At 36.8% G+C, this 12,258-nt stretch overlaps 1 protein-coding gene across 1 annotated transcript in view; it reads right to left on the bottom strand.

Annotated features, from left to right (window-relative positions):
• The window catches only part of LOC119794391 (astrotactin-2-like), a 425,475-nt gene that overhangs the window by 212,907 nt on the left and 200,310 nt on the right, over nucleotides 1-12,258 (bottom strand). Inside the window, exons 6-7 of the mRNA XM_038301931.1 lie at nucleotides 11,300-11,446; nucleotides 4,183-4,350 (exon numbers count right to left, since the gene is read on the bottom strand). Of these exons, the coding sequence (XP_038157859.1) occupies nucleotides 4,183-4,350; nucleotides 11,300-11,446 (315 nt within the window). The remainder of the gene's footprint in view (nucleotides 1-4,182; nucleotides 4,351-11,299; nucleotides 11,447-12,258) is intronic.

Raw genomic sequence — 12,258 nt, 5'->3', positions numbered from 1 at the left:
GAACTACCAGAAGGCCACATAACAGATGTTCAGGACAGCTACAAATACCTTGGGGTGCCACAGGCTAACGGAAACCACGAGGAGATGGCAAGAAAGACTGCCACAGCTAAATACCTACAAAGAGTAAGGCAGGTCCTGAAAAGCCAGCTGAATGGGAAAAACAAGATCCAAGCCATCAACACATATGCCCTACCAGTCATCAGATACCCCGCTGGTATAATAAACTGGCCAAAGGAGGAGATAGAGGCTACTGACATCAAGACGAGAAAGCTCCTCACAATGCATGGAGGGTTCCACCCCAAATCCAGCACTCTGAGACTGTACACCAAGCGTAGCGAGGGAGGCCGAGGGCTAGTGAGTGTCAAGACCACTGTCCAGGATGAAACAACTAAGATCCAGGAGTACATCAGAAAGATGGCCCCCAAAGACAAATGGCTTGGTGAGTACCTCAGGCAGGAGAAAACCGAAAATGAGGACAAGAAAGAGGAAGGAGAACCATCATGGAGGGACAAGCCGCTGCACGGCGTATACCACAGACAAATAGAAGAAGTGGCTGATATCAAAAAATCCTACCAGTGGCTGGAAAAGGCTGGACTGAAGGACAGCACAGAGGCACTAATCATGGCAGCACAAGAACAGGCACTCAGTACAAGATCAATAGAGGCCAGGGTCTACCACACCAGGCAGGACCCCCGATGCAGACTGTGCAAAGATGCCCCTGAAACAATACAGCACATAACAGCGGGGTGTAAAATGCAGGCAGGAAGTGCATACATGGAACGCCACAACCAGGTAGCTGTCATAGTGTACAGGAACATCTGCCATGAGTATGGGCTGGAAGTCCCAAGGTCAAAATGGAAGACACCTCCTAAGGTAGTTGAGAATGACCGAGCTAAGATCCTATGGGACTTCAAGATCCAGACTGAGAAACAGGTGATGGCTAACCAACCAGACATCGTGTTGATCGACAAACAGCAGAAGAAGGCAGTAGTGATAGATGTGGCAATCCCAAGCGACAGCAACATCAAGAAGAAAGAACACGAGAAGCTTGAGAAATACCAAGGACTGAAGGAGGAGCTAGAAAAGATGTGGAAAGTAAGAGCAGCAGTGGTGCCAGTGGTAATTGGAGCACTGGGGGCTGTGACCCCCAAACTGGGAGAGTGGCTACAGCAGATTCCAGGTAAAACATCAGAGGTCTCTGTCCAGAAGAGCGCAGTCCTAGGAACAGCTAAGATACTGCGCAGAACCCTCAAACTCCCAGGCCTCTGGTAGAGGACCCGAGCTTGAGGATGACACATACCACCCCACCAGGGGTGAGAAAACAGTTTTTTTTTTTTTTTTATATATGCCAGATTTTTGTAACTATACAAAACAGGGAGTACAAGAATAAGAACTATAAAAGAAGCTGAAAGATTTGTATTTTACTGGATTAACTGGACTATTGTATTGTATTGTATTACATACTTTTTGAATATTGCAAGCTTTCAACCGTTAGACACTGTCTGTTAAGTCCAAATGTCATTTCTTGTAATGGCTTAATGACCGCCTTGCCCTGCCTGTCAGTTTAGGAACATGGTCAGTTATTGCAGGTTTGCAGTTGAGTCATAACTCATTTTTATTCTTTTTTTGCATTTCAGAATGATAGATTAAACTGTGTTATGCTAAATATTCAACGCTTTATTGTTTTTAATAAACTAACCCAGCTTTAAACGTCCACAAAACTTTATGTTGGACCTGCCTATTGTGCTCTTCGGTCTTCATGAACATGTTTGTTAATTAATATTCTTGTAAATGATAAACAAAATGAAAAAACTGTGAGGTTGTCATTAGAACGCCTGTATTTACAGTATACTGATAATAAAACTGCAAAAAGATGGACTAATACAATTTAGTATTAGTCATGCAAATACAGTTGAATTTTATGTAAGTATATCAAAAGCCCTTTTTACATAACCCTGTAATTACATGAGTTTCATATTTTTATACTGTCTTGATATCATCTGGAAGCTGCTGGCAAAGAATAGGGGTTGAGATTGACCCACTAATATTACCCCCTGATCCATCATGTATAGTAATAGGAAGGAAGCTATTATGAACTGCAGGGAGTAATTCAGGATTGCGGAAGTAGTAGTAACATGGAGTACACGAGCAGAAAAGCAGCAGCAGCTGTTCAGTATGTGAGTGAGCACAAAAGAGAAACAAGTACCCTCCTCTGGTTTCCATCTAAAGAAATGTTGCAGATAATAGTATGCTGAAGATGATGACAACTTTCCTTGGATTAAAGCAACAAATGCATTGAGACAACATAGGTGTGGGGAAATCCTTTGCAGGTGACGGCTGCTAGATTGTTGGCCATAGGTTGTTCTGACTGTGTGTTAATTGTGAAATTCTGATGTCAGCAGGTTCCCTAAGGAACTGAATTAAAGGGGGATTTTAAGCATTTCTCAATAATGTGAAATAGGCTTCATTTGGAGGCAACAAGATTTTTTCCTCAGTTTTTTCTAAAGAAATTTCGACACCTTTCCAGGACTCTGTCAGTTCAGTTGGTTAACACCGGAGCAATCTGTAACTGGGGCGCTGATGTTTTTAATTAGCATGAAGGCACATGATTTAAGGTGGTTTTGTTTCTATTTCCCAGATGACTGAGAATTAAAATAGACATTTCTCAATATTCTTTTGCCTTTTCTTTTTGACTAAATCACCAATAAAATACACCATGCCATGTAACAAAATGTGAAAAAAAGATGTTAGAAAGTTCAGTGTGAGTTTTGCAGAGCAAGCCAATATTTCTTGTGTGGCTGTTTTACATAAAAGCTAATGTAATTCAGTACAACTGCATGCTATGTACACAAGCTTAATATATTTTAAAAAGAAATAACTTTGCCAATGATTACATTTTCCCTTTTGCCCGACAAAGTACGCGTCAACTGTGTTTTGTTGTGTTTTATGCAGCTAGCTTTATGAAAGGATGTTTCTTTTTCCAACAAGTGGCAAAATTAACCACAATTTAAACTGTATAGGAATGCTTTGATGTGTGTGCTGGTGCTAGATTAAGCATAAAAGAGGACAAGTCCTGTAATAGAAGTCTTTTTTAAGAGCACCTTTGATATGGCACCTTTGCGGACCTTAATTCACTAAGGACAACCAAAATACTTGAGACATTACTGATTAAATCATCTTGCCTATAAAGAAGATGAAAAGAGAAATAAAACCACAACAACAAGAAGGCAGCAGTGCAAACACAGTGAAAATGTAGAATGCAGTGAGGTCTGGATAAATGACTCAAAAATTGAATTACAACCTTTAATGATTTCACATTGCAGCAGCGTGCAAGGACTGATGAACTGAAGTTGGATGCACTCCTGTCTGCACACATTGGGAATCTCCAAACACATATGTGCCAATTCTATCTTTGGCATTGTCGTGTGTACTGACTGGGCTGAGCGTCTGCGCCTCTCATACATTATGCATCAGCCCTCAGCATGTCCTTGACTAGGGTTACATAAATTTCACATACATTACAGATGTAATCCATTCTAATGAGCTTAGATTTTATCCAGTTGGGCAGGAAAAACACAGGGGAAACTGGCTACTCAAGGTAATATAAATATTATCAAGCTGCTTATTCAGCTTTTTCCTGGGCTGTTTTAATGTCACTAGGTGCAAATGGTTCTGCGCTGAATGTGTACATACTTTAGCTGGTGGTTATTTACTGACATGGCATAAAAGACATTGTCAGTTTTACATACACACTGTGCATGCTGGAGTCTGGGTGTTGTACCAAAGAAAGACAGAGGACCTAAATAATGAAACACAGTAAAACTTAAAACATAATCTTAAGATCTACATTGTGGCTCTGCAAAGGCCTGTCAGTGGGATCAGGGTTTAACAATGGTTTAAAAAGTTCTGCTTCTGCAGAGTGTACTACATGTGGAAATGTGGCCTTTCTAGCATTTTGGAATCTACATGAAAATTATTTTAATACGTTATAGGTATCATTTAAACAATTGTCCATATTATAACAATGTAATGGCAGGCTGTAACTTTACACAAAATAGTAAAGGGATCACACCAAAATACTCAATAGGGTAAGGAAATATGTATTAAAATGGAAAATTCTCACATCCCTTTGTTTGGATATGTTTATATTGAATGAATAACAGTTTTATTGTGTAAACCTACCTGTGTCCTGGTCACAAATCTGTTCGCAGGGCTCAGTTGTCCTTTGGCCGCAGTAGTCATGGACCCACTGCGTTGTTGAATTGGTCTGATAGTAAAGCGTTAGCTTAGCTGGATTTAGCCAATTGGAGACATCCAAGAAGCTGCCCATGCTTACCACAAAACTGCTTCCTAGAAAAAAACAAAAAACAAAAAAAAAGTTATAAACATGCAAAAAAAAAAATCATACTTACGAAAAGTTAAAATAGAGAAAAAAATTGAATTGATTGGTATGGTTTAAAAGCTCATTTTGACATTCCAGTTTAAAATCAGTTGAGAAAGTAGCTAATTGTTTTCTTCTCACTGTAATTTTATTTTCTTTCCTGGCTGGACTGAATTTCAATGAGAAAATTAAGACTCATAATGTGTGTATCGATGGGATTTCCTTGGTAATTGCAGCACATGGAATAAAAGGGTTTCACAAGTCAATCCGTAAATGCTATTCTCCAAGACATAGATTTACCTTTCTTTCTTACAGCTCTCAGACCAATCGTTAAACTCTGATCACTGAACAAGTCTATTCCTAATTGATGCCAATGAGTTTCAGTTCCACAGGGAGCTGTGAGGAGATTGTGCTTTAGCCCACTAGTTAACAAAGCCTTTTCGAGCTGTATTGAGAGTATCAGTAACCACAGAATTAAAACCACTGGCAAGTGGGATAAATAAAACTTGGAATTGAGGTTGAAAAAAAAAAAAAAACAATCTTAAACGAGGGATACTTGGGTCTGAGAACTGGAGGATATTATCTTCCATTGTGATCTGCTGCAGACAAAACACACCCTCTAAATTACAATAACACTCCTAAAAGAAAAACGCAGCTTATTTAAAAAGGACAATGTACTCAGCTACTGCCAAGAAGCAGCTTGTATTATTTGCTCTCCAAATGCCCTAAATCAAATCTGATGAAGCAACTATGTGATGCACTGGACCACATTTCCAACCCTTACATCCAGAGAACTGTAAGAATCAGCTCCCGGCGCCCTTATAACAATTAAGCAACCAGAGAGAGTTAATGTTAGTGCTATTTCTGACAATTTAAATCATTTTAAATCACTCACAATTATGAAGCTGGATATGGGGAATGTCTTTAGGTGAAAAAGTCAGCACAGGGAGAGATCCCCAACACTGAGAATGCTTCCGTATGGAGAGCAAAAGAAAATGCTTTAAAGCTCTCTAATGTTCTTTTTTTGTGGGTGTGAACTTTTATACTGTAGTGGGCTATACTTTTATTGCAGTCTAAGATAACCATGCTAAAAAAGCATACCATAAATCAATATATATAACCACATACACATGCATGGTTAGAATTTATAATTCTTTTTTTCTGTTTGTTTTCTTCCTATTAAAAAGATAAAATCTGAAAGGTGTTTCATTCAGACTTAGCTTGATTTAATAGCCTGCTTGGGAAAACCATTGTCTTTTGCGGTCAAAAGATACGAGTGTTTTAGAAAATACATCTACTGTGATCTTTGCACATTAAGAAAATGGTTTCCCTTCACCTTTTTCACAAAATAGTTTTAGCTTAGACAAACAGCATGAAGAGCATCTGGTGAAAGGATTTTTTTAAAGTTTTGCTACAGTTTTTCAAATGAATTATATTTAAATGGACCGTTCAAAAATATAGATGTGGCTTTAGCTACAGTATATCTTAGTCAAGCACAGCAAATTTAACTTATTTTAAGTAAAAATACAATTTGAATTAGCTTTATAAGTTTTTGTCTTGCTGGAAAGAGAACCCTCAGTTATGGGTTTGCAGTATCTTTTTTTCCAGCATTACCTGTTTACTGAAACTATCAATCTTCTCATCAACTTTGACTCACTTCCTGTCCTTTGCTGCAGAAAGGCATTTCAAAGCATGATGCCACCGGGTTTAAGGATGGGAAAGGTGTGTTCAGGATGCTCATACTGTATAATATTGATTTTTCCAACACAAAGTTTTGTTTCTATTGAACAAAAGTTCAGTTATGGTCTCATTTAACTGGAGCACCTACTTCTACATGTCTCAGTTTTTCTACCATTATTTTATCTAAGCAGTTGATCTGTGTGAATCTTCCAAAGTTACAATGGCCTTATTTCCTATTTCTCCATTAATGCTCTGCCTGCCTGCCCTGTCAGCCTGAATGGACAGCCATGCCTCAGCAAGATTTCAGTTGTCTCATATAATTTTTTTTTTTCATTTATGGATGATGGATTGTTCAAGGTTTGGAATATTGTCTTATAACGTAACCCTACTTTAATCATCTTCACAGCTTTTTCCCTTACTTGCCGCGTGTGCTTCCTGGTCCTCAAAACTTTGTTTATATGAAATCTTTTCTTAAGGAAAAAGTGGGACTGGATTATATTAAAATAAATTGGAACAAGACTGGCTGACTATACATATTTGCCACATTTTACTGAGTGATTTTTTTTAACTCTGAATATTACAGCATTTTCCTTCATCTTCAAATTAAAGTATTAGCTTATGTTGGCATATCACCTACAACCCATGTGAATCCCATAAAGTTTGAATTTTTGTACTGAAAAATGTGAGAAGGGCCGTTTTCTTTTGCAGGGCACTTTATCATTATTGTACAGTAAAAAATAAATTAAAAAAGACCTCAAAATACAAGTTTGCACAGACCTGGAAGTACAGATTTCACTTTGATTATAAATAGGATACCTGAAACATGTTTTTGTTTTGGCATAAATATAACCAATGGATAAATCGCTTCCACAGCATTTTGGTGACAATATCAGTGAGTTTAAAAATGTTTTCAGACTCTACAAGAAATTAGTAAGATGTCTGCAGCCGCTCTTAAAAATTAAAGTACCCAAACAAAAGCTATATGTACTCTCAAGAAACTCTTTAAAGAATCTGTTGGGTTGGACTGTATATAGGCAATCATACTGATGCCCATTCTTAGGACTAAGCAGTTTAGTTCCAACCTCTATGAAGAGGAAAAAACAAAAAGCTGAAGACTTTTATTCATATAGTGGAGAAACAATTGTAACATTATTGCTACTCTTTTCTTAGATTTAAAAAGAAAACAGTTAAGCAGTAGAATAATTTTTTTTTTATAGCATGCATATTCTATTTTTAGTTTTGCTCCTGTTCTTCTGTTGAGCAATAATCTGCTGTTAAGAGTATGAAATTGATTTATTTTATTTATGAACACAGTTTTAATTGTTTAAGAAAAATAATAAGATGGAGGAAAACTATAAATCAATATTATATTCAAAGCACTATGACCCCAACAATAAGACACATGACATTTAACTATTTATTATATATTTATATGATAAAATATCCAACATTCATAAAGAAAATTCTAGTATATCAATCCATTATAGGTTGGAATCAATTTGTAACTGATAATCTTTCATCTTTAAGCAACATCAATATGGAAATTTTGAATCGAAAATAATTCCCCCCACGGAACACAAAATTCACAAGCCTATGTTTTTATATTTGCAATACCTTTTGTATCTGACAAATATGTATTTATGTCATACTGCTTTACTTTGCCATCATACAAAATGCAGATGTATAATTATGCATAAAAAGCAGACTATTAAAAAAAGGAGGACAAACAGTGCAATTAACAGCAGGTATGTAAAAATAAATTTATGGGAAGTCTAACAGCTGCTGGGAGAGAAAAAAATCTGCAATAACTCCCCTTGGTTCACCTAGGGTGCAGCGTGAACAAATTTTAAATTGCACCGTGTGTTGTTGTACTGTAAGAATCATGTGTCTTCCTCAGCTCTTGTCAGGCACAGCTCCAGTAGTTTAAACTCTTTAATTGTTGTTCTGACTGTAGCAACTGCAAGGTTAAGTCACAGAGTTATTTCCCTGTGGCTACTGTTCTGGAATAGCATGTTCTCTTGTCTTCCTCATTTTCTTATAATGGGATGCGTGGGAAAATATGGGTCTTACTGCCCTTTAGAAAGTTGTGCACACATCGGCTGGCAAAAAAATAGAGTAATTTAATCTGTTATTGAAACCAAAAATTAAACTACATATTAAATAGTTAATTAAAAATGTGGGTGGGCTAGTACCAAGGGACAGAGAGAGTAACTGATCTTCCAGATGTGTTTGCAGGGCTCTCAGAAGCACTGGTCCTCTGCATAAATTATACCCATTATAACCCATTTTCCATATTCTTCTTTCACTTAAAGCTGTGCTGTTCACAGATGCTTAGAGAAGAATCCATGCTTTCGAAAGAAATCTAAAAGAATCAAATTGAAACTGAAACAATTTATTTAACAGATTTAAATTTTTGTTGAAAAAAAACAAACTTTTTACCATAAGCACAATTTAGTATGTTAGTCTGTAGTTCCCACTCACATACAAAGCACTCAGCAGTTTGAGTTTAACAAAACTAATTTTCAAAAGTCTATTTTTATATTTCAATCATGTTGTTTTTCATTACCTATAAGAATAGTTTTTTTTTTTATTGGTTGGAAGAATGAATCATCTTCTCCCTTTTATTAGATCTCTTTTAGCATGTTGATTTATTTTTCTGATGTTAGTTATATTTTTAGTCGTATGAAGGCTTTTATTTGTACTGTATAATTGCAAATATACTGTGCTTTTCTGTGGCACCAAAAAGCTTTTGAATTCAAAGATGGAGTTGTGGAGGTTTCGATTCAAGTATACAATAAAGAATAGAAAAAATGATTTCTCCCTGGCCTACTTATGTACTATTTGTTATCTTAACAACAGCAGCATTTTCCAAAAAATCCTAACATTAACAAACCCTGAACATATAATCAAAAGAAACTAAACAACTTCAATTCTATTCTATTGTTTTATATATTTTTATAATCATGAACTTTTGGGCCAGACTTCAGTGTTGCAGCTCTGACAACAGTCGTAGCAACAGTTGTTTCCTGGTGAATTTATTATCGTAATTTGTTTAAATTGTTTAGCTCAAACTTTCTCCTCCCAAAAGCAGAGCAAGTTTTTAAGGTTTCTTCTCAAATTACATTTTTTTTCTGACAGTTAAAGATATCAACCTTTATGTGTGGCTCAACCTAACTGTAACAGAATTAGCGGAGACAGTTTTAGATAGGAAGGTATGCAAACCGTCCATTTGGGGCTCATCACAACAAATGAATACCTAAAATGCTAGAGGATAAATTTTAAAAAGCTGGTCAGCAATTAATAATAACTTCATAAAAGACTATTTTCTGGGGTAGTTCACAGATTCTTACATGAAAAACATTAAAGAGCTTTTATGCAAAATCATGCACAAAGTGGTATTTTAGGTGATTCATACTTGCTGAATAATCCTCATGAATTCTCTGAACAGCAGTCTATCACAAATGTCAAAAACACTGACCATTAAATGTCTATAAAGTGCTGTCATTATCGAAAACCCTACAGATAAAAACCAGTTTGAAAGTGGCAGGCTGTCAAATAAACAATCCTACCCCTCTGTTCAATAAGCAAGCCATGAAGTGATTGGTCTGGTCAAAGTTGAGACCTATTGGGCTCTTTTACCACCTAATCTGCTCAGTGATAGCCACAGTTTTTAGCTAATTTCTAAGCAGCACAAATTTGTTCTAAGCAGAACAAATTTTGGTGCGACACCATTGTGAATGAATAGTTTTTTGGGGGGTTTGAAAGAAAATAATGAATATTTCATAAGACATGAAAGGCAGTATTTCATCATATGGATTTAGTTAACACTAGGAGGTTTAAAGAAGAACAAAACATGATATAGAACCTTTAATGACAAATGGAGCCTAGGCGGAAGTTCAACTGAAGAAACTCATTGCTCTCCTACATCCACCTGTGACACAGCCAGCTTTGAACCAAACCTCCACGAAAGCTAATCGACATCCAAAGTTAATCTTTAAAGGCCTCCGATCCACTTGTGTGCTCCTGTGCGCAGGCGGTGGATGCGCTGGCTGACTTAATTCAGATGAAACCGTTTCAACCCACCTCCAGCCCCTCCTCCACCATCATAGCTGAAGCTTCATCAGAGTGTCATTCTTCCTGAACTCTTACTGCATTCCGCGTCTCATTTCAATCGGTCCGGCAGAAGACCGCCATGTTGAGCCTGGTTCTGCCAGAGATTTCTTCCCAAAAGAGTTTTTCCTCTCCACTGTCGCTTCATGCTTGCTAATCATGGACAGGTTCTCTCAACCTGTGTTATCCACCCTGAGTGAAGCACTAGTATCAGCTTATGCAATCCATTGGATCTCCCCATAAAGCTCAGCATACTGTCTCGCTAAGCAGCAGTCTACAGACTGACCAACTTCATCTATCTCCACTCCACCACCAGTTTCAGACCTGTGGGGGAAAACAGCCCTGTTCTTTACTCCTGTTCATGCATATCTATCAAAATTAAGCGCTATGTTTCCTTCCGAGGTCTGAGCACCAAAGATAAAGTAATTATATCAATAAATTTCTCCTAATGGTCTTTTCTCTTCGTGCAAGTTTTTAAGATTAAACTACGGAAAATTATAAATTTTAGGTTTTGGAAGTTTTTCTTCTAATAAGATGAAGAAAAGAACTGACTGAATGACAGAAAAATCTGAGTTTTTCATTACTGTGAGAACACAGCAACCTTCTAATGACAGGTAAAAGCATTGCTATTTACTACAGTACTTAGAGCCACATGAAATAAATATTTTAATGTTTTGTTTCAAAGAGTCTGGGTTGCATTTGATCATCATAAAAGATTTAACAAGTCAAACCTGAAACAAACTGATTTAAAATTATTAGCAGAGTTTGAAGTCCATTTTTAAGGGAGCATTTTCAATGGCCTTTTCGCAAAAGGACAATCTTAGAAAAAGAAAAAAAAAACATGAAAACCTCAGTACTTAACCCCGACTACAGTGATCAGCCTTTAAAAAAATTGTCTTTTTCTATTAAGTTCAACTTTGATGTGACTTGTAAAATATTTTTTTACCTTTGTTTCCCTAAAATATAATTTTTTTTCCAATTTGAATATCATTAATCATGGCTTTGAGAGCTGAATATAGCCTATTCCTGTCAAACAAACTTCAGAGCACATAACTAAAAATGTGCAATGGTTTGGATTCTGCACCTTTTAACCAGTCAGCTAAGCTTTAACATGTGATTTGTACTTACCATCTGCAACAAAATGCTCTGGCACATGAAGAGTAACCTTGACGGTGAGGGGGCAGGAGTCCTGTGTAGCATAGACAATGGCAATGACACATGTGCTGATGGTAATCAGTGTCAGGGTGACCTTATTCAAAGGACTTTGCGAGTGGCCTAAAGACACAGAGAAAAACAGGCAAAGGGAAATGAAGAGATAATATGGGTTTAGTATTTTTTTTGTTAGTGATTTAAAAAAAAACTAACAGAAAATAACACACCATCCCCATCTTCCCTGCTGCCTAGTATATGTAGAAATTTCAAGCTAAAATAATACATTTAATTTTTGTCTTGTATTATTTGCTTTGATTCATTTTTTGCCACACATATATGGTCCATTGCTGAGGAAAACACAGCTTCTGCTAAATATTCTAGAATTATTTGCAAGTATGATGAATTATTATATTGCCACTGACAGGGTTATAGATTGGTAGTTTCTCCGGCACTTTGGCTCTGTCAGGCGTCATATTTCTGAGCTGAAGTATAGGGAATGAAATTAGCCGCTTAACCTCTGTCTGCTAATATCTGTCATGGGACAGAACGTGACAGCTTTAAATAAGGTTTACTGGAATATCAGGGATGTGGCTTGAAAATAACATTGAAACTTAATGGTAACAGTTGAGCATGTATTAAAAAGAGTTCATGGTCTGAAATATTGTGATGCTTATTAAAATATATTTGTAAACTAATGATGAAGAGGGATCTTGGAAATGATTAAATTAGAACATGCGAACCAAGGGGGATGCTTTGGGAGTTATTTTGTTGTGTAGCACAAGGTTAAAACCATGGAGACAAATTAAGAAAAGAGATACAACAGCTGTATCCAGCAAAAGAGGCAGTTCAGTTAATCCTTTGGGGTCAGGGCGCTGTCAGTGGGGTTCTGAAGGGGTCCCTCAATTACCGTAAAAGCTTAGTGAGTGGACTAAAGA

This window comes from Cyprinodon tularosa, unplaced genomic scaffold, assembly GCF_016077235.1.
Source record: "Cyprinodon tularosa strain WSP-4 unplaced genomic scaffold, ASM1607723v1 ctg113, whole genome shotgun sequence".
Classification (NCBI taxonomy): Eukaryota; Metazoa; Chordata; class Actinopteri; order Cyprinodontiformes; family Cyprinodontidae; genus Cyprinodon; species Cyprinodon tularosa.
Note: the sequence above shows the minus strand (reverse complement) of the source record. Positions and strands in the feature narration are given on the sequence as shown.